Source organism: Eulemur rufifrons, chromosome 6, assembly GCF_041146395.1.
Source record: "Eulemur rufifrons isolate Redbay chromosome 6, OSU_ERuf_1, whole genome shotgun sequence".
Classification (NCBI taxonomy): Eukaryota; Metazoa; Chordata; class Mammalia; order Primates; family Lemuridae; genus Eulemur; species Eulemur rufifrons.
The window spans coordinates 50,862,766-50,889,087 of NC_090988.1; the positions used below are offsets into that span (position 1 = coordinate 50,862,766).

Here is a 26,322-nt window from a genome sequence, read left to right on the forward strand (position 1 = left end):
AAAGACGATAGATTTTTGAGCCAGAAAGCCCCAAGTTCAAAGTCTGGCTCTGCCACTTATCCATTGTTAGAGGATGAAATTTGTGCCCCACCCACCAAATCCATGTGTTGAAGTGCTGACCTCAGAATGGGACTGTATCTGGAGACAGGGTCTTTAGAGAGGTAATCAAGTTAACAGCGAGGTCACTGGGGTGGGCCCTAATCCAACATGACTGGTGTCCTTCTAAGAAGAAGATGTTTGGGCACAGACACACGTGTGAACATGAAGATGGCCATCTACAGCCGAGGCTGAGAAACCAACCCTGCTGACACCTTGATCTCAGACTTCCAGCTCCAGAACAGCGAGGAAATACACCTCTGTTGTCTAAGCCCCACCCTGGTCTGTGGTTCTCGGTTACGGCAGCCCTAGCAAACTGGTACAGTCATGCGACGTCGAGCTAGTGGCTTAAACTCTGTGCTGCGTGTGGTGGATCAAGTGAGATAGCACCCGAGAAAGCACGGAGCACACGGCAGGCCCCCAGCAAATGCAGCTGTGCCTCCCCTCCAAGCACGGGAACAGCAGCTGGCTCTCTAGGGGCAGGGAGTGGGGATATTGTCGAGTCATCCTGCCTCAGCGTGAACCCAGGACACCTGACCCTTGACCTGCCCTCATCTTTCCCCAGACTGGCACTCCTGCCATCAGCCCCACCCCTGCTTTTTATCTGCCAGGCTGCGAGGTGGGCAGAGTTCACAGCAATTTCACCTTTGCCCAAGCTCAGGAGCAGATCTGCCATGAGTGGCTGGCCAGCTTGGCATAGGCACAGACACCAGGGGCGGCTGGGGATTAGGGGGGAAGAGCCGGAGAAGAGGGCCGGGGGTCTCGGGCGCAGGGGCTGGCTGCAGCTCGTGGTGTTTCCTATGCTATGTGCACACTGCACTTCACCTCTCAGCTCGGCTGGGCTAGTGGCTCCTCTTGACACAGAGAAGCTGAGGTGCAGAGGAGTTAAGGGACTTTCACTCAGCAAACCTGTCCTGGGATTAGGACCCTGGTGTCTAGATCCAGGTCCTGGCTCTCCCCATCACCAGCCCACTTGCTTGCCCAGGAGGCTGAGAGGTGTCATGGGAAGCACATGCACCCGGGTTCAAATCCCAGCCGGGCCAGGGACCAGCTGTGTGTGTGACCCTGGCTCTCCGCCATGGGGGCCAATCACACTGGCCTCGCCAGGCTTAGAGAGACAGGGAGGCCGTCTCCACCCCGGGACTCGCAAGGCCCTCAATAAACGGCAGTTATTGTGACTGTTTCATAACTAACTGCTCAGTAACTGTTGCTGAATCAAATTCTTGGAGAGCCAGGAAGTGTGTCTGTGGGTGGGAGAGATGTCTGGCACTTCCAGCGGGGGGCCATGGCTTCCTTCCCACATGCCTGCCTCCCCGGCACCAGGCAGCCCTCGAGAGGGAAAGTGAAGGGGGGCTGGGGCTTACCTCTCCAGCCCCGTGTACCTGTTGGAAACCTCGGTCTCCCTGTCTGCAGTTCTCAGCTCAAAAACACTCTTTTACTTTCTTTATAGTACCTGTCACCACTCAAACTTATTTAGACAATTATTTTTTCACTATCATCTCCTCCCCATCCCCCATAGCATCATAATCGCGTAGCGCGGCTCTGTCTCTTGCGCCCTGAGCAGTGCCTGGACGGAGCGGGAGTTCAGTGAGCAGTTGCAGAAGGAAGGAGGGAGGGAGGGAAGAAAGGAATTTGTGGATCTTTTGTGGTCAGCCCTTTGCTATATTTGGGGATGTTGCCTTAAGTCACGGCCCCATTCTGCCTTCTAGAGGCTTCCAGTCTGGTGCAGGAGGTAGACAGTGACTGCAGGTGTGCCCTGGCACAGTGACAGAGAGAAGGAGGCACCCGGGCTGGGGAGGCCAGAGCAGGTGGCATCCGGCCGGGGCCACCTCTCAGAGAAGCCTCAACTGAGAAGCAGAAGGCGAGTAAGATTTAGAGGGACAAGGGGGAGACAGCACTCCAGGCCGTAGAGTTGCCCAGCCAGTGAGTGCAGGGGCCGGGAAGATGGCTACTCGGGATGGAGGGGGCCCCTGAGGAACGGTGGGGTCTCACAGCACACAGCAGATCTGGGCTGTTTCTCCCCCCAGTTCTCAAAGGCTTCCTGCCCGAGTGGAGCTAGGGCTGCCCAGGGGCTGCCAGCTGTTTGCCTAGTGGCTGCAGATGTCTCCTCCCTGCTCCCCTGACTGTGCCAGGTGAGCACAATCCCCCCTCTGAGCTGGTGTCTCTGTCTCTGCCTCTCTCTGTCTTTGTTCCTCTCCTGAAAGAGTCTGGGCTTGGAGTCAAGGCCTGGCCTGGCCAGAGTGGCCGTGGGATCTTGGAGCAGCCACTTCCCTTTCTGAGCCCAGTTTCCTCCTCACATGCGCATTGGGTGGGTAATCAGTGCCTTGCAGGCCTCCCTCCCGGGCTGGTGTTTGGCAGAGGAAGCAGAGCCGGGACGGCACGTGGTAGCTCTTGCAGCCACCAGGAAGGATCTGCTCCAGCCTTGCTAGGGGTGGGGGCCAGGCTTCGGGCCCTACTCCTCCAGCCTGAAATACTTCAGCCCAGGTGAGGTCATGGAGGAATCCTGAAGCCAGAGAGACAGATTCTAGTCTGTCACACACTCTCTTGGTGACCTCAGCAAGCTCCTGTCCCTCTCTGGGCTTCAGCTGTCTCTTCCGTAAAATGGTTCCACAGTACCAGTCCACTCTCTGCAGAGACAGGGGACATGGTCCTTGCCCTGGATTTGGCAATGGTTCACCTTGGCAAGTCCATTCCCTCTGGGGCCTCAGTCTCCCCATCTTTATGCTGAGAGAGTTGGACTTAAAGGCGTCTAAGGGCTTTCCGTCTTAGACATTCTCCCTAGGCTCGTAGATGGATGGATCTAGTTGGTTGTTGGTGATCGCACCACTGCCCTGTACCCACCCAGCTTCCGCTCGCATGCTTCCGGGGAGCTCCACACCCCACAGCTTCCCTCTACCTTTGGAGGGTTCTATTAATAGCAGAAAGGGCTTCCTCACACTGGTCTTTCCTCCTGTGTCACCCAACCTCTGGGGTCAGTTCTGTCTGCAGGGGCTACCGGATGCATACAATTCAACAGACCGTGGGCACTGGGCACCCCGGCCAGGCCTTGTGCTAGACTCCAGGGACATGGAGGAACCAGTGTCGTCCAGCAAGGACAGAGAGACACAGACAAATCCACTAGCTCTGTCTGACCCCAGACTCAATGATAATTCCAGCTGTCATCTATAGTTGCTCTGGGTGCCAGGCCCTGTTGCCTTATGAAATACCCTCAGTATCTAACTCATCGAATCCCCACAGCAACTCTGCCAGATAATAACTCTTATCCCCATTTTGTAGATGAGAAAACTGAGGCCCAGAGCAATCAGATATCTTCCCAAAGTTCACACACTTAGTAGGCTTGGATCCTGATTAAAACCAATCTGGCTAAAAGCCTCTCATGTGGCTACGCTGCCTCTTCTTGTCCGTCTGTCCCTGTCATGGCCAGGTTTGGGGTCAGCTCCCTTGCAGAACCTCCTCAGAACCAGCCCCTGGGTGCTTGTGCATTTCCTAGAGGTGAGGGCGCCAGGGTAGGAGGGGCCTTATTACCCGAGACTCATGACCTGTGCCCTGTGGAGGGCTCCCAGGCGTTGCCTGCAGCCTTGGGAGGTGTGTCTTGTGCGGGCAAGGAGGAGCTCTTCCCAGCACCCTCACATTACCCCTTAGGGGTGGCCTCTGCTGCAGTTAGCCCGGCAGTGGGCAGGGCCTGGTCTGGGAGCCCACAGTCCGGGCTGTAGCTCTAGCTGACCCCTGATGGTCAGTGTGACCCTGGATGGGGCACTTCCCCTTTGAGACTTCAGATTCTCTACTTGCGGACATGAAGAAGGGACAAGCTCTCCAAGCAACACGCAGCAACCGCAGCAGAATCAAACTGTCTTGGTCAGATCTGGAAGGGCAAATGTGGCTCTGAAAGTCCTCCCTCACTCTCTCCCCAAGTCCCCCCCAGGTCTCTTAGCTACTCCAGCTGGGTCCCCCCTACATCTTCTCAGTGGGCTGTCTTTGCATTTAGGAAAGGAGTCCCCGCAGACAGGCAAACAAGTGATGGGATGGGAGGGGCTCGGGAAGGGATGAGATCAGTGTGGCCCAGCTGCCTGCTGGCGTGGTGTCTTTGGGCCAGACGGATCATTAACCAGCTGTGTGACCTTGGGCAGAGCTCTTAACCTGTCTGTACTTTAGTTTCTATATCTATAAAATTATGATAATAATAGTACCTACCTTGGGGGGTTATTAATAGTGAGGATAAAGTAGGGGTTAAAGGGAAGCGTGTCTGTAAAACACTTGGCATGGGGCCTGGTCGTCGGCACTCAGAGAGTGTGGCCTTGATAACAATGATGAGGATGGTGGTGACGGCAGTGAGGGGGAGAAGCGAGACGGCAACAACGATGTTGAGCAGCAGGAGACACTGCTCAGCCTCCTCCCCACACGCTGCGTGTTTCGTGCTGCCAGGCTTTGCACTTGCTGTTTCCTCTCCTTGGCTGCCGCTGCTCAAGACGTCCTCCCCAGCACGACCACCCTGAGCCACGGGGGCCTGGGATCTGAGCCTGGAGGAAGGCGGGCGCCTGACCCTAAGGGCAGAGCAGCACCCAGTGGCTGTGCCTGGGGTGCGGTGGGAGCATCAGCTTTGGAGGAATTAACAGAAGATTTCCCAGGGGAGGCAGCTTAGCTGGAGTCCTGATGGAGGAGTAGGAATTGGCTAAGAGAAGAGAATAGGATTTCTTTTTTCCATTTAAAGCATTCCAGGCAGATGAGATAACATGTGCAAAAGCAGAGAGGTGTGAAATAGCATGTTGAGCTTGGGAAACTGCAAGAAGCACAAGATGGTTAGAAAGTTGGGCTCAAGCGGGGAGAAGGGCGAGGTGAAGGCAGAATGGAGGAGATGTTTGGGGCAGATCAGGAAGAGCCTTTGTGCGGCATTGGACATTCCAAATTTATCTCCAAGGCAATGGGGAGTTACTCTCTTCATCAGGGGATAAGCATTCCTGAGGAATGTTTCCTAAGGTGAGGGAGCCAGGGCAGGAGGATCCCAGCACCTTTGCAGTGGGCACTGTGGTGTGCTGCCAAGGCCTGTGTCCCTTATCCCCAGTCCCCTGGCTGCGGGGAGTGCTGATGGCAGGCGGCTTGCAGTCGAGGCTCCCCAACTGCCACTGCCTCCTCGCCCAGAGTCATGCCCCTTCCCAGGGCCAGCCTGCATGCAGCAACTGATTCATACGGGAGTGTAAAGGCCCAGGCCTCCAACTCAACTGGGGACAAGGATGAAGAGTCCTTCCAGCTCCAGAGCTCCCTGAGAGGCTGGCTGAGGCCTTCATAGAGTCTGCATCGCAGCCCAATTTGTCCTTCTGCCCAGTCCTGCTTCAGTCACGCCCCCAAGTGTTGACGTTGAGAGTTCTCACTAATAAACCTCGCGCAAGCAAGTCTTCATCTCTGTCTCGGGCCTGAACCCAACCTCCAGCAACCATCACGGAGGGATGTCAATGACGGCTCACATTCCACTGAGGGGTCAGTGAGGTCCTTGCTTTTGGAAGGTGGCTGTGTCCACAGTGTGAGAATGAAATGGAAGGATATGTTGGAGTCCACAGGCCAGTGAGGAGGTGGTGGTTCTGAAATAATGAGGGTACCAGGTGGGTGAAGGCAGGAGGGAGGGACAGATCTAGGGGACTTGGAAGAAACAGAATTGCCAGACTGGGGAGAGACTGGGTAAGGAGGGGTCTCCCAGGCTTGTCTGCCTGGAGCAGCTGCACAGAGGTGGAGCCCATCCCCGGAGGAGTTTAGCAGGAGGCTGAGAGGGCCTTGCCCATGAGGCTTCCAGGTGGAGGGTCCAAGAGGTGGGTGACTATCCACGTTCAGGAGGTGGATCTGAGCTGGTGTGGCTCTGGGGTTAGCCAGCACTCCGCAGTCTACAGACCACTTATACCCATTTAGTTCAGTGTGGGCATCAACCAATCAGAAGGCTCACCAGGGACCTGGACACCACTCTGGGCTGGATGTTAACCCTTCGGTTGCTGAGTCATGGTGGGGATGCTGGGCTGTGGGAAGGGCACTCGGGGGCTCTGAGCAGTGGCTATTTACCAAGCAGCAGGTTAGAATCTTTGCGTGCCAGCTGAACACCAGCTCTGCTGGTTCCATGTATAATCCTCAGGAGAACCTGTTGAGGCAGATACTATAATCCCTTCTCAGAAAGAAGAAACCAGGGCTCAGTGAGGTAAGTAACTTCCCAGAAAACAGCCAGCTCTTAAAGCAGCAGAGCTGGAGTTGAACCCAGCCCCATCCAACCTGCACCCCATGCCCACAATTGTTGGAGAGGGAACCAGAGCCCGGGATTCTTGGCTCCTTTAATCAGGGACCTTTCCCCTCACTCAAACGGCCACTTCCTGTAGTGAATTCCAGAACTCTGACCATGAGCCAACTTCTCCTTCCAAGAAGCAGTGCTGAGAATGATCAGCTGTGTGCGGGAGTGGGTGGAGTTAGACAAGCCCAGTAGGAATTTCCAGGCCTGGGGATCCCCTAGCTCCGGCTCTGGAGCCCAGGCATGTATGGGAAGGTTCTGGGTAGCAGGGGGCGCTCCAATGGATGGCACCTCCCCCGTGGCAGAAGGAAACCCAGGGGCTTGCTATGCCTGCCTCGGCCTGAGCCCACCACCTCCAACACGTTCCCTTTAGGAAAACGGGCTGCCCTCAAAACAGTGGGCATCTGTGCTCCTGTGGAGCCTGGCTGTGCATCCATTTGTTCATTCTTTCATTCGACATTGCACAGCTATTTAGAGAGCTCCTCCTGTGCCCTGTGGCATCTAAGTCCTGCCTCCCCTGGTCCAGCCTCCCCTCAGTCTGGACTGGTAGGGGAGTTGGGTGCTAAATGGACAGCGACATCCACTGAGACAGACGAGGGAAGGCACAGAGCTGTTCTGTTCACCTCTGTGCTACTCCCGTGCCATCACACACGAGGCCTCCGTGCTACTCCCGTGCCATCACACACGAGGCCTCTGTGCTACTCCCGTGACAGCACACACGAGGCCTCTGTGCTACTCCCGTGACAGCACACACGAGGCCTCCGTGCTACTCCCGTGCCAGCCGACACGAGGCCTCTGTGCTACTCCCGTGCCAGCCCACACGAGGCCTCTGTGCTACTCCCGTGCCAGCCCGCACGAGGCCTCTGTGCTACTCCCGTGCCAGCCCGCACGAGGCCTCCGTGCTACTCCCGTGCCAGCCGACACGAGGCCTCTGTGCTACTCCCGTGCCAGCCCGCACGAGGCCTCCGTGCTACTCCCGTGCCAGCACACACGAGGCCTCCGTGCCACTCCCGTGCCAGCACACACGAGGCCTCCGTGCTACTCCCGTGCCAGCACACACGAGGCCTCCGTGCTACTCCCGTGCCAGCCCACACGAGGCCTCTGTGCTACTCCCGTGCCAGCACACACGAGGCCTCCGTGCTACTCCCGTGCCAGCCCGCACGAGGCCTCCGTGCCACTCCCGTGCCAGCACGCACGAGGCCTCCGTGCTACTCCCGTGCCATCACACACGAGGCCTCCGTGCTACTCCCGTGCCATCACACACGAGGCCTCCGTGCTACTCCCGTGCCAGCCCACACGAGGCCTCCGTGCTACTCCCGTGCCAGCACACACGAGGCCTCCGTGCTACTCCCGTGCCATCACACACGAGGCCTCCGTGCCACTCCCGTGCCAGCACACACGAGGCCTCCGTGCCACTCCCGTGCCAGCCCACACGAGGCCTCCGTGCTACTCCCGTGCCATCACACACGAGGCCTCCGTGCTACTCCCGTGCCATCACACACGAGGCCTCCGTGCTACTCCCGTGCCATCACACACGAGGCCTCCGTGCTACTCCCGTGCCAGCCCACACGAGGCCTCTGTGCCACTCCCGTGCCAGCACACACGAGGCCTCTGTGCCACTCCCGTGCCATCATACACGAGGCCTCTGTGCCACTCCCGTGCCAGCACACACGAGGCCTCTGTGCCACTCCCGTGCCAGCCCACACGAGGCCTCCGTGCTACTCCCGTGCCAGCCCACACGAGGCCTCTGTGCTACTCCCGTGCCAGCCCACACGAGGCCTCTGTGCCACTCCCGTGCCAGCACACACGAGGCCTCTGTGCCACTCCCGTGCCAGCACACACGAGGCCTCTGTGCCACTCCCGTGCCAGCACACACGAGGCCTCTGTGCCACTCCCGTGCCAGCCCGCACGAGGCCTCTGTGCTACTCCCGTGCCAGCCTGCACGAGGCCTCTGTGCTACTCCCGTGCCAGCCTGCACCAGGCCAGCACAGGGTGCTGTCCGGGGCTACTGGTAGGAAGGGCCCCCTGGCTGGCATGAGAGAGAAACTTGCAGGGGGCATCAGGGATGGGGTGGCTTCTCCACCCCTGGACAGTGCCAGCCTCTGCCTGCAGCGTGTGACAGCTACCCATCTGGAGGCAGAAGGCTGGACTCAGAGACGCCAGGGCTTTCTCAGATCTGGAGTCTTCTGCTCCATTATGGCTCCAGGTGGCATCCAGCTGCCAGAAGGATATTCCGGCTGTTTGATCAGCTGTGACCGAGAGCACAAGGAGCTGACTCTCATGCTGAATTCCGCTCGGGCAGCCTGGGAGAGTGCTGGCAGGGGTGAGTGGAGGAGGGGGAGGCTGATCTCCAGTGCCCTGGTCTCCTGTCCCAGAGCTCACCGGAAGTCTTGGGCGTGACCTGAGAATGTCTCGCCATGTCTGGTTTTTAGAAACAAGACTTTTATTTTTCCTTTTAATTTTTTAAACTTCTCTGAGAAGATGATTTTAGAAGCCAGCTGCTCACTCCTCTCCCATCTCCCAGTCGCACTTTCAGCTTCACGCCAACATGGCTGTGGCTACCAGGAGAGAGGACAGGTTCCCCTGAGGCCACTCAGCCACTTGTGGAAGAAGGGACTGACTGTGTGAGCAGAAGAAGGAGAGGGAGCACACCAAGCTTTAATGAGCACCCACTGTGTGTCAGAGCTTATGCAAAGTGCTTTGTATATAATCTCCATTTTTTTTGGATTTGGAGACTGAGAGGTAAACTAATATGCATAAGAGCACACGGTTGGTAATGATTATGCTATATTAATACTACTAAAAAAAGATAACTATTAGGTGGAACCACCACTCGAAAAACTTTTCCAACCTACTACACACCCTTCAGGCCTGCTGTGTGCCTGCCTGGCACAGCACACGCAAGGTGTTCTCTCTGTGTTCTTGTAAGGACTATGCCAAGAAAGAGTTATTAGTTGGATTTCAAAGCCGAGGAAATCGAGGCCAAGAGAGATCAGGTGACCTGCCAGTTGCTCCCTCCCAGCGTGTCGGTAGTAGGGCCAGACTGTGACCCCAGGTCAGTGTGCAAATCCCTCAATTCCCTGGCCTCAAACCACGACCGACTGTAGCCTCTGGACCTATGTTTGCCTCCTTTTTTGTGACTCCTGCTGACTCAAGAGGTGTAAGGACACTGGCCTGGTGGTTGGGAAACCCAGGCTGGAACAGGCTGTGCTCCAAAGCACTGGGTGGCCTTGGGCAGGTCATGCCCCTCTCTCTGGATCTCACTGTCCGTACTTGTAAAGTGAGGGGCTGAACCCAACCGTCTTCTTCTGTGCACCTCTGGGTGTGTGATATGGGACCACTTCGGCCTTATCTGTGCTCCCGGGGCCTGGGGTGGCCCTTGGCTCAGCCTCCATGAACTCCCCTGCCTGCGGGGGTGGGAGTGGGTATGTGAGCCTGCACTGGGGGCTGGGGCTCCAAGGGCACAAGCAAGTGGGCAAGGAGTCCAGGGCTGCTCCTCAGCATGGCGGGAGGCCAGCCTCCCAGTGACAGGAACAGTCCTCCTTGCCCAGGTTTTAGACGGGCCTAAAGGAGGGATTTGGGGGTCCCTCTCCAGCCTCACTGGGGCTCATGGCCTGGAATGCTCCTCAACAGAAAGGTCTGTGGTCTCTTGGCCTTTCTTTCCTGGGCCTCCTGGAAAGGCAGATTGGAAGTCTGCGGGGCTGCAGTGTCTAGAGGCACCCCTGGACTGCCATGGTCGCTCATGTTGGTGAGTGCTCAGCCGTGCTCCCCACACTCCCACTCTGGGATGGGAAGGCCAAGACCATGGCAACCCCAGTAGGAGGCAGCTAGAGCTGTCTGACTGCCCACCTCGGATACCCGCATTCCAGCTGGGGGGAAAGGAGAGAGAACACAACCAGAGCTTCCCAGACCCAGGCCAGGGAAGGGAGGAGAAAGCCTGGCGGTCGCCAGGGGAAGAACCCGGAGCTTTTTGTGCCACCATCTGGGCTGACCGCCTCAGTCACACACTTCAGGTGGTACAAGCCGAGGGAGACTCAAGCCGAGGGAGACGCTGTGGCCTTCATCTCACCACCTGGCTGGCCAGCCAGCACCGGTAGCAGCAACAGCCATTTATTGAACACTTAATGTATACCAAGCAAGATGCTCAGCTCTGCATTTGTTATCACATTTGATCCTCACAGCAGCCCTGTAAGTTATTTTTATTTCCATTTTACAGCTAAGAAAATGAAATCTTAGAAACATTGTCCAACTTGCCCAAGTTCCCACATCTAATAAGTGGCCGTGCGAGGATGCAAATCCAGGCTGCAAAACTGGGCTCTTAACTACTACATTATACTAGTTCCTTCCATCTGTCTGTCCAACCAGTTATCCGTCTGTGTCAGGCAGGATCCCAACAGATCCCACGTCATTGGCATAGTACAAGGTGGCCTTAATAACGGGACTATTTATAAAGATGAGGGTGGCTGTGGTGTGAAGGATTCTACTAGTACTCTAGAGTCAGGAACAGCAAGGCTGATGTCACCATAGCCTGAGGAGCGAAGGGAGACAGCCAAGCAGAGAAGTCCCCCCCAACAGGAGTGGTGCCTTTGTCAAGGGATGGGGACAGTCTAAGGCACCATTTGGAGACAGAACCCGGGAGTAAGTTTCCCTGCTTTCTTCGCTCCTTCCATTCCTTCCTTCCGTCCCCAGCCGGGCTCCCCTGTGGCTCGACCCAAGCAGAAGCCAAGCAGCCCTGGAACCCATTGATGCTGTCCCTTCAGGTCTGCGTCTGGGCACGGGGCAGGTTGGGGAGGGTGGAGAGCAGACCTAGAGGGGCAAAGGGAAGACACCCTGCACCCCACATCTGTCCTACACACTGTCCTTCCACCCTACACATCTCTCTTGGCGTTGTTACTGTGTCAGGCTCTGCTACTGGCATGGGGATGTTATTCCAGGCAAACAGACGTGGTTTCTACTTTCGTGTCTTCTGCGAGAAGCTCTGCACTGGGTGCTGGGGACCCAGATGCTGCCCTGGAATCACACATGAACCACCGATTGATCGTGCCACTGACTGATGGTCCTGGGATGTGATCCGGGCTGCCTGCTTCCTTGCCTGGGTCTGGGCAGTCCAACCGGCAGAAAATCCATTTGCTGAGTTTACTGATTTGACCAGTGATCCTTAAGATTTGTCTTTGGAGATATATCCTCATGGAGATAGAAACTGTAGTCATGGGGATAAAGGGCCCCGCCTGGGCCAAGGTGGGACTCAGTGACTTGGTCTCATTAACATCATTATCTTAGGAGGAAGAAACAAAGCCGCAGCCACATGGGAGCAAGTCACAGCCTTAGAGCTTCCAGGCTCCTGCAGTGCATGGGGAGGTGGGCAGAGCCCATTTATCAAAAGACTTGGCTTCAATTCCAGCCCAGCCGTGCCCTTGAAGGAGCCACTGCCTCCCTCTGGGCCTTGCCTCCCCAGCTGTGCAAAGGCTCTTAGGCTTGGTTAGTCAGGGAAGAGGCCACTGCTGGGGACTCCTGTCCTCTACCCCCTTGCAATCCCTAGAGCTTTAGCCAGGCCTCCCTGCACTCAGTCACCACCCACTCCCCTTGGCCCTGATTAGTTACTGCACCAAAGCCCGTCTGAGCTCCTCACCTCCTGGGTGCTCAGTCTTGCTGTGAGGTTAATGGCTCTGCAGTGCTGATCTGTGGGCTCCAGGCACAGTGGGGGCAGCTGAGAGCCCACTTGGCCATGTGAGGGGGCAAGGGACCCACCTCTCCAATGTTCCCCTGCTCCTGACACTCAGCATGTCTGACGCAGGAGTGCTCAGTGCTCACACGGCCATGTGCTCGCAGGCCTGGAGCCTCTGGCCTAGCAGGGATGGGAGAGGTTTGCCTGTTACTTCATCTCTCGCAATTTTTGTTTGCTCAGTTGGTTGGTGGACCTTCAAGATGATTTCTTACCAGACTGCATCTATATATTTGTATTTCAGTTTTTGTGATGTGTGTGGGCCTCTAAACCTCAAAGCCCAGGCCCCTTATGCCCAGATCTAAGAGTGGGTCTGATCAGATAGAAACGTGGGCCTTCCACAGATGCCAGTGAGGAGAGATGCTGGTGACAAGGCTACCAGTGGGAATCGGGGCAGCAGGGGATGCCCTCATGGACTGAGGGTGACCCAGGTTGTCCTGGCACTTTGTCCCTCTGCTGCCTCCAGAACTTAGATGTACTCTAGGTAGAAGGGGTGGGGGAAAGCCCTGCATTGTCTGAGAGAACCCTAAACTGACCAGAGTCGTGCCCGCCAGCAGCAGAAGTTAAGCAGTAAGGTTGCACTGCTGCGCCCACGAGCACGCCCACGTGGCAGGGCCCCGCCATCTTTCCAACCTGGGTCTGTGTCCCGGGTCTCTGCAGTGAGCACCAGCCATTCTGCTGTGATGGATGGAGCAGCAAAGCTCTTCTGGCTGGAAGCTTCACCCCCTTTTTGGAGTGGGGGCTGAAAACAGGACCCCATTTGTGCAGGACCATGACATTTCCCACATAACAGAGTTCTGCATCCCGCCCACCCGCTGCCACTGCACAGCCCTGCTGGCCCAACTCAATCGATAGCAGGTTACTCCTCGGATCATATATTCCTGGCTATGGGTGCATGTAACGGTAGGCTTGGCTCTGCATGTAAGGGTGAGCAGGGCTTGGGAGGATGTGTGCATGTGTGTGCCACACAAGGAACTTCATGAAATTAAATCAGATAAGATTGAATGAAGACCCATCAAGTTCTACAGGCCCTTCAGTCTCTGAGTTGAGGTGTGCATTCAAATGAGGACACCAGCAATTGGCCTGCTGGTAGGCCCGTCCAGTGCTCTGAGCCAAGAGACTCAGCCCTGGTTGTTTTGCAGGGTCTGTTGGTGTCTCGGTGTGAGTGGCCCCTCGGGCTGAAAGGTGAGGGGGAGGCTGTCAGGGGCTGGGAGATCTGAGTCATCCAAAGCAAACATAAGCCCTTACTCAGATTTCACGGCAAGCACCATCACTGGATCCGCAGAGTATCCGGTTAGAAGCACACAGGCTTTGGAGCCAGTGTCTGCAGCCTCCCAGCTGGGCTGATCTTGACCAAGTCACTTTATTTCCCCAAGTCTAAGTTATTTTTACGTGTAAAATGGGGATAATGATACACTCTACTAGCTTCGTCAGATTGGCATGAGAATGAAATGAGATGATGCCGTGTGGGAAGCATTGAGCACAGGGCCTGGCTCAACACTCCTCTGTGGCTGTCGTCCTTAGTGCTAGGGCGTAGGTCTCTTTGGTATGAGAAAGCCACACCTGGGGAGAGCGCAGGGCGGGGTGTCCCCAGGAAGGAGAGGACCTGGACAGTGGCCAAAGTTGCTTTGTGTTGGAAACAATGCTTGGGGAGTTCTTTGTTCTCGTTCTTATCCCACGAAGCCATTCCCATTTCCACACCCTCTACTAATCTTTAAGCTTCAGGTACACGATGGAAGAGCAGAGAATTGCCAGGCTCTTTTAATCCCTCAAATCCCCATTCCCTTCCCCATGCTCCTCCTCCACAGCACACTGGTCACAGGAGAACTTTGTTGGTTGGAACAGCAGAATGGCTCCCGAACCTGGGGGCTGGGAGGGTGCTGGGGAGAGGGGAGGGCAGAGGGAGAGCAGCTAGAACTTGCTCCTTGGGCAGGAGGCGTGCCCAGCCTCCAGGTGGGATGACTTCAGTGGCATCACTCTCGTGCTTACAGATGCAATGCTGAGTTCTTAAAGCTCATGGCTCATCTCTCTCCTGCCCCATCCTGTTGCGGTCTGGCGTGCACACCAGCCCTGCTGGCCATGCCTTCCTCAAGGTCCCCTGAGGCTCCCTCATCAAATTCCGCAGACACTTCTTGCTCGCTCTTGACCGACTGGCCCTTGATGTTTCTGGTGCTCCAGGCCTGCCCTCCTTCTTCAGTTGCCCCCTGGGCACCCAGGGTTTGCTCTCCTCCCCTCGTTGGATTGTCCCTCTTCTTGAGCTGCACCTTCTCAGTCACCTCCACGGCTCCCTCACCCTGGCTTTGTCCAGGGCCTGTCCCTGGTCCCTGTCCTTCCTCACTCCACACACTCTCCCTCCTCTCCAGCCTCCAGCCTGCCCAGTTCCCCAGCTCTAGACCTGCTGTCCACTAGGCTCAGGACAGTGCCACTGGGATGTCCCTCTGTCCCTCACACTCAGTCTGCCAGAGAGGGACTGCCAGGACCCAGGCCTGCTCCTGCCTCCTCCTTGCTGAAACCCCTCCATCTACAAACACTTTGGAAAGTGGTTTGGCATCCTGTGTAATATTAGAGTGGAACATGTGCACACTCTCTGACCCAGCAAGTCTACCCTTAGGAATATACCCAACGGAGATGCGTATGCATGTGTACCGAAAGACACACAAAACTATTCTTCCAACTTGTATCCTCTAAATCTATTAAAATTAAAAAAAAGAAAAAAAGACAAAAAAAAAATAAAGAAAGTAAGAGCCTATCTCACATTATCCATTATACGTTTATCTGTCTGATCAATCAGCTGTATACAACCCGTCTCCCATCACCACAACCCCTTCTTCACCCTTACCGGAACCAGACACCTGCTCTGGGCCACCCCCGCTTGCAGAAAGCCTCCTCGTCTGCTTCAGCTCCGAAGTCCCACCTGGACTTTTCTCCATATGGACAATTTCATTGCCTCACTTGGACTCTACACCTTAACCAAGCTGACCAGCCCCCCACCCACCACTGTGTAGAGGCCCTTGTTACGCAGCTTGGGTAAACCAGCTGGCCAGCCTAGCGCGCCTGCCCTTCCTAACACTGACTCCCAACCCCAGTCCAGCCCACGTGTAAACACTTTCCTCACCCTGCGCCATGGTGTGGGTGTGTGTGTGTCCCCATAAACTTCATGTTGAAACTTACTCTCCAATGTAATAGTAAGAAGAGATGGGGCTTTAGGAGGTGATTATGTCACAAGGGCTCCTCCCTTGTCAATGGGCGGAAGGCCCTTATAAAAGAGGTGTCACATGGCATTTGCCCCTCTTTTGCCCTTCCGCCTTCTGCCATGTGAGGACACAGCAATCTGGCGCCACCCTGGGAGCAGAGAGCAGCCCTCACCGGACATTGAATCTGCTGGTGCCTTGATCTTGGGCTTCCCAGTCTCCAGAAATGGGAAATGAATTTCTGCTCTTTATAAATTAAAAAAATAAAGAATGTTCATAGCGCTCCTCATAATAGCCAAGAATTGGAGACCACCCAGACACCGCTGAGCAGAGAATGGTGGATTCCCACAGTGGAGCATACGAGCTACTGCTATTGCAACACTATCACGGAATCTCACAGACATACTGTTGTACAGCAGAAAAGACACAACAGAGTTCATACTGCACAATCTACTTGCACAAAGTTCAAAACACGGGCAAAAAAAATCTGTGGCACTAAAAGATAGGATAGTGATCAAACTTGGGAGCACAGAATAGTAGGCAGTAAACTGTGGGGGCTTCTGGATGCTGGACGTGTTCCCTATTTTGGTCTGGGTGCTGGTTCCATGAGTGTGTTACTTGTGAAAATTCATCAAGATGTATACTTAGGACATGTCTGTATGTGTATGAATGAAATCTTCCATGGGTTCTTGACTGCATTCAAGATAAAACCCACAAACTCCTTTCTAGACTAGTAAACGCAAGGCCCTTCGTGACCCGGTCCCTGCCTTGCTGCCCTCCTCCCGCCCCATCCACCTCTTCTCTGGCCCTCGTGGTGCCAAGGCATTTGCTATTCCCCAAAGGCCAGATGCTGCCAGCTTCTGGGTTTTTGTACACTGTTCCATCTGTCTGGAATGTCCTTGTCAGTCTATTCCATCTGGCTATACCCAGAGATGCTCCAGGACCTCCCCGCCTCCTCAGGCAGTTAGTTACCCACCCCAGCTGGCCCCACGCGCTCTGTCCAAACCTCTGGGCCAGCAACTGCTCCTCTGCTGGGTGTGGTTGTTCCCCACCCGTCCTCCCCGCTGGCTGTCAGCTCCATCTCGAAGGGACCGTGTCTTTGCTCTTGTGTCTCCAGCACTAGCTCACAGCCTGGGACACGGTTAACTGTCGATAAGGCATAAAAATTAAACCATCTGTAGCTACACATTTAACAAGTCATTTAATGGAGAAGAACAGAATGACATAAAGGGAGTACAAACTTTGGTTAGATATCGGTTAATGTAATATTTTAATATTTAGAATCGGGATGTCCCTGGAAAACCTGGGCAGCTTCATTGCCATGGACTTTCCTGTTGTAAGGGAACCCAGTGATAAACTCATTCATACGAAAGCATAAAGAGTCTGCATTTTGAAGAAAGAGCCCCCAAAAGGCAATGTTTTACACAGTGGAATGGAGTATATGCCATATGGTGGCATTTCAGGCTTAGTGGCTCCTTAGAGACCACCTTCCTTCTTATGACGGTGCTGCTCTGAATGTCTATATCACCTTAGCTGTCACCCTAGAATTCAGATGGGCAGTGGGTGCCCTGTCAGGAGTGCCCTGTAAGGAATTGGACTATATTTTCTTTAATGAGAACAGTTATAGGCAGAAAATGACCTCGGAATCCCTGAGTGTGGACTTCCTTACAGTGTTGCTACAGAGGGGGCCCCTGCTGTCCTAGGAGAGTGAGGGGTCCCTGGGGGCAGGGGTGGTGGGTCAGGGTTCTTGAGAAGACAGACCTTGGGAGCAGCCTGAATCCTGGGGCTCCAGGGTTGCCTGGGAATGAAAACTGAGCAAGGGGACCCCTAATTGTTGCAATGCCATGTGCTTGGACTGTCGGGGTACAAGGAGCTGAGAGGGAGTGAGGCTGATGCTGGAGGATTCATATTCTTCTCAAGTCCTGGGGACACAGCCACCCTTTGAGAGAGGTGGGCAGGGAGGCATGGAGACGAGCCTTCCCTGGGTGGGGACAGGGGAAGGGAGTGTAGTTAGAGTGTAATTAGAGTGTTTTGTGGGCTGAAAAGGAAAAGCTGCCAGACCCCTGAACTGACCCAGAGGAGAAGAGGGGACAGAAGTCTTATCTTTGAGAGGATGGTGGCACCAACTTCTATCCTGCCAGCACCACCATGGCCAGGGGCCACACAGGCAGAGCTGCCAGGCAAGGAGACCAGGTGCTGGGCACCGTTATCGGAGCTTGGAGTGGCGGCAGGGGGATGACCCCTCGGAGCAGGGTGATGGCCTGGCAGGGGGCCCTGCTTTGGCTGACAGATCACGGAGGACCAAGTCTCCATGCTGTGCTGCCAGGTGGCAGGAGGAGTGATGGTGGCACTGGTTGCTGGGACACAGGTGCTGGCTTACTGGCTGGGAAAGCCACTTTCCCACTGGGTGGGGGATACTGCAGGGGGCCTCTCCCCAAGAGAGAGAGACCAGATTGGAGATCTGAGCAAATTTTAATTTAAATTCAGAAAAAAATAAAAGACAGTGGCCCTAAAGAATAAGTTTGCTACATTTGACCACATAACAATTAGGAACTTCTTTATAATAAGAGACAGAATAATGTTAAAACACAAGTGACAAATCAAGAGAAATATTTGCCACATATGTAAGAAAAGATCAATGTCTGGAAAATTGAAAAAAGTCCTATAAATCATTAAGAGAGGATAGACAACTCAATATAAAAGTGGGCAAAGTGTTTGAATAGGAAAGTCGCAAAAGAATAAAAAGGATTTATGCATGCAAAGATGCCCTCCTTGCTGATCATTGGGGAGATGAAAGTTTAAAAGGAACATAGATTAGGAAATTAGTTTTCACCTATAAGGCTGACAAAGTTTAAAAATATCAATGATACTCAATGTTTTTAAGAATTATTGGTCATGGGAGTTCTTGCAGCTATTTTGGAGGCCATCTGAGAGACTCTATCAGAATTTACCTTTCTGTTGACTAGTGGATCTGGGGGAAACAAAACCCAAAAAACACATGTCTTTATGTATGTGACCCAGCGATTCACCTCCTGGTATCCACCCCAGAGAAACACCTGCATGTGTGCACAAAGAGGAAAGTACAAGGATGTTTATGGAAGTTTGTAATACTGAAAAATGGGGAGAAATGTATAAAATAGAGGGTGGTTAAAACTCGGATACATTCACACTATGGAATTCCATGCGGCAACAGGGCAATGCAGCCCTGTAAACATGCGCCTGTAGTGAGGTCCAGGAGAGGGAGGCCTGAGCATTTGCTTCCCTGGGCTGGCTGATGTCTCGAGGGACCTGGAGGCTGGATTGAGGGCCAGTGAACATGTAGGACCAGAAGAGTAAAGGGCCCCCAGTCACCAGAGGCTGAGGGGAGCCCCCTGGGCAGGAGGCTAGATGGGGAACAGGGTGGAGACTGGGGTTCTGCAGGTACCAGGAGCCCAGGTGCGGTCAGATCAGCCAGGGTCACCCCTGAAGGCATGGTCTGGGCTGAAGGAAGACTCCAAGTTCATTAGCTGGAGACCCTATGTGAGGAGCTCAACAACTGGGCAGGCACAGGATGGCCCTGGAGAGGCAGATGGCATCGACCGTGCCTGCCCATTCAGGGCCATCCTCTACCTGCCTGGCTGCTCCCATCACGCCCCTCCCCCTCCCCACAAACCCCCATATAGCTGAGAGGCAGGTGGAGGTGGAAGCTGTGTGAGGATGGAGCATTTTTATACAAGATGGACTGACATTAGCTCTGTTTAAATGATCAGATCAGACCAAATTTTCAGCCAAATTAGATGACATTATGTAATTTTTTCCAGCTCACCAAGGGTGGGGCGAGTTTTGGTGGAAAGTCAGATTAGTAACAAACAAAATAATCCCAGCTTCCTTGTGTGCTGGAGAGCGCTGTGAGCCGAATTTTTTGACCCCCTCCCACCTCCCCGTGCAATGCATTTGTTCACTCAGTTTCCTAGGCCTGGCAGGCTCTCCCTGCCCCCTCCTCCTGGTTGGTTCTTACTCATCTTTAGGTTTAGCCCTGCCCCTGCCCCAGGGAGCTGCCTTTGAACCCCCAGACTGACTTCCACACCCCGAGCATCCTGTTGCCATGGCACCAGGCACACTGTGTTGTCATGCCTGCTTCTTCCATCAGACTGTGGGCTCCCAAGGGCAGAGACCATCTAATGCTCGGCCATGTGCCCTGAGTATGCAGCACAGTATTTAGTTAATGTTTGTTAAATCAACGAGTGAATAAATGAATGAATGAGCAAGAAGACCTGAAAACTGTGTGACCTTGGGCCAGTCATTTCCCCTCCCTGGACCTCTGCTTTTCCATCTGTGAAGAGGTAGGTGGGGGAGCTGGCCCTCTATCTGACGACCCTGCCCGGGCCAGCCCCGTCCTCTCAGAGAGCCCAGGACAGCCAGATTCTCTGTCCTTTTTCCCCACTGAAAATTCCAGACCAGAGAATCCAGCCTATTGCAACCTCCCTGCCCACTCTGCCCAGTCAGTCCTCTAAAAAATCCTGCCGCCTCCTTTCTCTAGACGTGGCTCATATCTGGTGTCCTCCCCACACCCTCATCCTTGAGGGACATGACAGTTTCCACATGGGCTGGTCACTGCCTCCGTCCGGAGTCCAGCAGGCAGGCAGCCCAGCCCAGCCCAGCCGAGGAGCTGCCCAGGCCGCTCCCTGCGCCCCGGGAAATCCCTCTCCCCTTCTGTCACACGCTCCTCTGTGTGCCATTCTGCCCCTGCCTCTGCATCCCTCTCTCCTTTCTCTGTCCCTGAATCTGTCTAGTCCCTCTGGCTTTGTCTTTGCTGCCCTTTTTCTCTCTGTCTCTCCACTTGCTTTCCGTATCTGTGTTCCCATTTCTGTCCCTCTCTGTCTTTGTGTTCCTGTGCCCTCCCTCTTCCTTCTCACCAGACTCCTGTCCGACCTCAGCAGCCCCCTCCCCCTCCACAGGCTTTATCCTCCCCCAGCCTGGCCCAGGGGCGGTCTCGGTTTCTCCCAAGCCCCTTCCTGGCTCATGACTCAGGCCTGACAAGCCCGAATTCCCTTCCCACCCAGCTGCCTCACGCCTCTGTGCTCCAGGACAGCCACTGGCCCCAGGACAGTGGGGGAGTGTACTGGACCCACACATCCTCCCCTCAGGGGGAGAAGGGAGTGGCCATGGCCCATGGCCAAGGTCATCGGGGCCTTTTCCTGGCCTGGAGATGCCGCCCCCCTTGTGAAGCAGCCTGGCCCCCTTCCCCTCTCTGACTGCTCCAGTGCCCTGGCCGGGAGCGGCCCCCAAACCAGGGCTGCACTCTCAGGCGCCCCAGGGTGCTGCTGCCTTCCTCCCACAGAGCCTGCTGCGGGGCTTGGCTGCTTCAGCGGAGAGCGGGCCCTGGAACAGGCCCAAGGGATGTAAGAGAGCCCAAGTGGGAGACCGGGAGGCAGAGAAAGTGAGACTGGAATGTGAAACCCAAGATGGGAATTGAACATGGGAGATTCCACCCTGTTGGATCCTGGGCTCTGCCCCTGGCCGGCGGGGTGGCCTTAGAAAAACTACTTCCTCTTTTGAACCTCTGGTTTTCTTTTCCTGTAGAATGGGACAACAGATCCCCTCCTGGTACACCGTTACGGGAATTAAACGTTAAGACATGAATAAAACCCCCAATGCTGAAAGCTCGTGATAAATGTTACTTGAGAGGGAATCTGAACGCCCGATAGAGGTGTGAGCTAGGAGTCGGGGCCTGTGTTCAAATCCCATCTATGCCTCTGTGGCTGGCCCCAGGGATGCTCAAAAAGGCTTGGAGAGTAAATAATTGCAGGGGTGAGGGGGTGAATGACGGACTCTAAGTCACCCGTCACTGGTGGCCTTGCATACATCACAGGTCCTCAGTAAAATGGAGATGTATTAAATAAAACTTACCTTGCAAATTTGTTAGGAGAATGAAATTAAATAAGAAATGTAAAAGCGCATAGCTGGTGCTCAATACAGATTAGCCCTTGTCTTAATTATGATAATCATAGTGCAGGAATTAAAATTAAAAATTCAGGATATAAGGATCAATCCTTACACAAAATGCTGGGACATTTGCCCAATTTAAGCCCAAACTACTAAGGAACATGGAAAAAAAAGGGCCTGGCTTGCTTTTTAGTGGCCCTCAGGCCCACAGCAGATTGAGTGATGGTGCCTGGATATTATTTTTGCAGGCTCTTGACCAAGTGGCTGCTGAGGAGCCAGAGATCCAAACCTCGGAGGCCAGGGTCAGAGGGCTGGTCCTGCCAGCGTAGGCCAGGGATAAGGCTGTTTCCATGACTGTGGGCTTCACCCCATCTCAGCAGTGAGCCTGGCACGCCCTAGCCCCAGGCTGGGCACCAGACTCCTGTCCCACCCGAGCACGGGCCGAGGCGGCCTGCCAGACACACCTGCCTGATTCTGGCTGCCCTTGAGCACATCTCACATGCTGCTCCTGTCACCTGTGATGGGCAGTCCAGCCTTCTCCTGTTAACATCCTGCCCATCCTTCAGCTCTACTGCAAGCTCCCAAGACCCCCGCGGTCAGAATGACTCACACATCAGGCTGACCGTGGGCAGCTTACTGTTAGGTCCCAAGCCTAGAGAGAGACACACGAAGGCTCATGTGTAGCAAAATGCTGTTTATTTTGAGCATCTGGGTACAGATAGGTGGAGGTGAAAAAGTGTCCACGTCCATGAGAGAAAAGGGGAGCCTTGGGTTTTCTAGAGGGTCTTTTCAGGGGGGAGTAAGTGGGCCAGAACAGTTGCTTGTAATTAATTCTTTTGCCAACAACCAACTACCGAGACCCCTGCCCCGGTCACATCCATCCTTCAGCTCTGGCGCTGTCCTAATCAGGAGAGCTAGGGAGGGGTAAACTTCCTCTCTATCAGGGAGGGAGGGGGAGGAAAGTTGGCTGCAGCTGCCTGTTAGATTTACAAAGTCCAGGGACTTTCCAGACTCCTGCGGCTATTGTTTTACAAGTCTAAGTTTTCCATTAACCGCATTCTGTCCTATACATACTTTTCGGGTTCCCACCTGGAACAAACCTAACACTTACCTGACTCAATGAGCCTCAGTTTACTTGCTTGCAAATGGCGCTGTTTATACCGGCCTGTGGGTCTTATGAGCATTAGTGAGAAAACTTACACGAAAGTGCCCAGTGTGATTTTGGCACATAAATTCTCTCTTTATCTCAACACTTTTTTTTCTCCAATAAAAGATTTGTTTTGATTTCCACCTAATGTTGGTTGGCACGTATTCTCCATCAGGATGGGAAGTGTTTGAGTACTGACTTATTTCCACCCCCCGTGCCAACACAGGAGCCGGCCCACCACATCTGCAGAGGGGAGTGGCCCCAGGCCTGACCCTCACAAGGTAAATAAAGCCACGGTCTCTGAGCCTCACCACACGCCACACCACGTGGTGAGCATTCTCTGTGCATGACTCAATCACTCAACAAATACTTAGTGAGCATCTCCTATGTGTCGGGTTCTGCCTATGGCACTTAGGTGACATCAGTGAACAGGTCACAAATCCCGTCCTCATGGAGCTTGTTTTCTAGCAGAGGGAGCAGATGACAAACAGCAAACATAGTAAATGTTAGAAGGTGGCAAGTGCTACAGATGAAAATAGAGCAGTGTGAGGGGCAGTGTGGGGGAAGGGGTGGGTTACAATTTTAAATCAGGTGGTCAGTGTAGGCCCCTGTAGAGGGACATTTGAGCCAAGGCTTGCAGCAGGTAAGGAAGTTCACCATAATATCTGTGGGGAGTATGTTCTTGGCCAAGGAACAGCCAGGGCAAAGGCCCTAAGGTGGAGCCTCCCTGGCTTGTTGTGGGGAGGAGGGGAACAGGATGGCACTAGGGTCTGAGGGCAGGGCATTTGTCACTGAGCCAGTTCCCCAGGGCCTTGTAGGCCATCATAAGGACTTTGGCTTTTGCCCTGAGTGACTTAAGGAGCCATTGGAGGTTTTGAGCAGGAAAGTGCCATGATTTTACTTATGTTCTAAAAGGATCACTCCTCATGGCCAGTCTACGGGTTCGAATCCCAGCTCCACGTCTTTGTAGCTGCATCCCTGGCCAGTCATCGCGCCACTCGGCTTCCCTTTCCTCCGTAAAGAAGTAGATTAATAATATCTGTCTAACAGATCCTTGGCAGAAAAGTCTGTCTGCTTTTAGGCCTAAGAATAGCAGCCGTTCTGAGCAGCTGGTGCGTCTCCGTGGCACGCACACCGCGGCTGTTTTCTCACGCTCGCTGGCTGCCGGGACGCGGGGAGCAGAGCCCGTGCCCTGCCCAGAGCCTGCTGGTCGGGCTTCGGGGGCTCCAGCTTTAGTCCTGCGGTCGTTTCTTTCACGCCTACTTTGAAACGTTGTTTTAAATGTTATGCCCTTTAAATAATTCTTTTAAAATAATTTTTCCTCAATTACAAAAATCATACATGTTAATGTTAGATATTTGGGGAAATGTACCGGAAAAGGACCATGAAGAAAACATGTTTCCCAAGGATAACCAATTCTAATCTTTTTGTGTAGTATTTCTCTTTAATCACATATGTGTGTGTGTGTACTTGTGTGTATACAGCCAGAAAAAAAAATTGAGCAATTAAACATTTTTTCCCTTCCTCCGTAGTTCCTTTACCGCCATGACCTTGGTGGAACACGGACATTAAAGGCTTTTGGCTTTTGAGGTTCTGGCGTAAGCAACACATTTGGAAGAACTGAAGAAGAGTCAGGCTACCCGGATTCCAGAGCAGACAAAGAATATTCCAACAGAGGGAAGAGAGAGTTGGAGGAAAGATGGGGAACTGTGGGTGCTAAGGGCTCCTGCACTATCCGCCTCGCCTAGCTTTGTCCAAGGACGAGGGTGTGTGGGGACAGCCACAGCAAGGCAGAGGGGTGCTGTGGGACTCCAAGCGCAGGGAGGACCTGCACCCTCCCTCTCTGCAGAGCCTGGGTGGGGGCAGGGTACTGAGTTCCTTGCACCCTGCTGGGGTCGTGGCTAGCAGAGCGCAGACGTCTGAGAGAAGTGCAGGCAGATGGGCCCAAGAGAGCTTTGCAGAACTTCCCACAGTCCTGGAGAGGCTTAGGGGGTCGGGGAGGGGGGGCACAAGAGAGAGAGTCCTGGGCCCCTGGGGAGGGGGGGCACAAGAGAGAGAGTCCTGGGCCCCTGGGGATTGTGGTAAGTGACTGAGAGCCTTGGAGAGCACCCCCACCCCCAGGTTTTCCCCTTGGCTTACACACAAGAGAAATGATCACAGTGTGCCTGATGAGCCGCCGTATCTGTCTCCTGTGGCTGCTGTAACAAATTATCACAAACTGGGGGGCTTAAAACAGCGAAATGTATCCTCTCTCAGTTTGGAGGCCGGAAGTCTGAAATGAGCTTCATTGGGCTGAAATCAAGATGTCGGCAGGGCTGGGCTGCCTCTGGAGGCTCTAGGGGGAATCTGTCCTCGTCTCTTGGTGTCTGGTGGCTGCTGATAGTCATTAGCTTGTGGCTGAGTCTTTCCCTGTTCCATCTTCTCACGGCCTTCTCTGTGTCTGTGTAATCTCTGCCTCGCTCTGCTCTCGTAGGGCGCACGGGATTGCGTTGAGGACCTGTCCAGACAGCACGCGATAAGCTCCTGCTCTCAAGATCCTTGTCTTAATCACGTGTTTTGCCTATAAGGCCATATTCATCTTTTGCCATATAAGGTAATACAGTGCTCACAGGTTCTAGGGATTAGGGAGTGAGCATATTTTGGGAAAGGGGGCATTTTTATGCCTTCCACGGGGACCCTGCCGTAGCCAGGAAAGCTGCCTGAAACTGAAGGGCCATGTGGCTGGAAGAAGCCTAGACCAGGCAATGACCGGTGAGGACTGCGAGCAAAGACGCAGACAAGCTGACGGGATGTCTCAGGGGACACCTTGCAGACGGATGACACTGCAGGACCTGCCTGTAGCAAGAGGGAGAATGCGATGTGGGTGGGAGATCCTGGGGGAAATGACTGAGATTAGGTTTCCACTTCACAGAACAGTGGATCATAATAGAAAGTACATATAGTTAGAAAAATGAAATTACCACTTTTTTTGCACATCTGAGTACTCTGCAGTTGGAATCCATTACATATACCCATGGACATGATACTCCCCAAATGAGCTCTCATTTGTGAGTACTGTTTTGCAGGCTAAATTTTTAAACTTAATAAAATGCTGTAACATGTTTTCATGTCATTATTCTTTCACGTCATTGTTTTCATGACTTGCCTTTAACATTCCATTGATTGAATATACAAACCTGTGTATACACCAGCTAGTATTTTTACAAAATCTTATAACCCACCTTAAATCCTTTATTTCTTTTTTGACACAATGGGAGGGAAATCAATATACCTATGAATATCTTGCAAGGTTGTCACGAGGATTAGCTATATGTAAAATTTGAAACTGTAATTCATGAAAATCTGAAGTCATTTTGTTTGCCAAATTCCCTTCCCGGTGGTTTCTTACCACAGCAAAGGTGCTGCTGGAATGAGAAACCTGCACGTCATCCTCGCCTCCCCCCTCCGCCTCACCCACCTCCTGTATCTAACTGGCTGCCAGGTCCCCGTTCTGCTTTTGACACGTCTGTGGGAGCAGCCGGTTCCCTGCACCCCGTTGGGTCCTCTCCTAGCTCAGGCCTCACCATCTCCCCTTGGCACTATTCCATCAGCCTCCTCCAGGCTGTCTTCGTGGACAGCCAAAGCAGACCCTGAGACGAGGACCTGGGTCATGTGGTTTATTTGGGGGGTGATCCTAGGAGCAAATCAGGCAGTGGGAAAGGGGAGAAGAAGCAATGAAGTGTGTGTGGGAAGTGAGCTCAGCCCCGCTGGGGACCCCAGGGTGTCTGTGAGGCTGTGCAAGCCCGTGGGAAAGCCCTTCTCTTCTCGGGCGGAGAAGCAGAGAGAGGATGGTGCTTGAAGCGGGCAGCTGTCAGAGCGTGAGAACTGTTTCCTGCAGCGGGAGCCGTCTTGGGGGATGCAGGGAAGGGCATCGTGGCATCTGCGATAACAGCCTTCTGCCTCAGTCTCTCCCTCTCCTGCCGGTCTCTGCCCGGCAGCTGGA

The 26,322-nt window shown here is 54.0% G+C and overlaps 1 protein-coding gene across 1 annotated transcript in view; it reads left to right on the plus strand.

Annotated features, from left to right (window-relative positions):
- LOC138384821 (guanylate cyclase 2D-like) overlaps nt 1–26,322 on the plus strand; it is an 83,065-nt gene that overhangs the window by 17,769 nt on the left and 38,974 nt on the right. Inside the window, 3 exon segments of the mRNA XM_069470486.1 lie at nt 8,293–8,366; nt 8,562–8,678; nt 20,512–20,649. Of these exon segments, the coding sequence (XP_069326587.1) occupies nt 8,293–8,366; nt 8,562–8,678; nt 20,512–20,649 (329 nt within the window).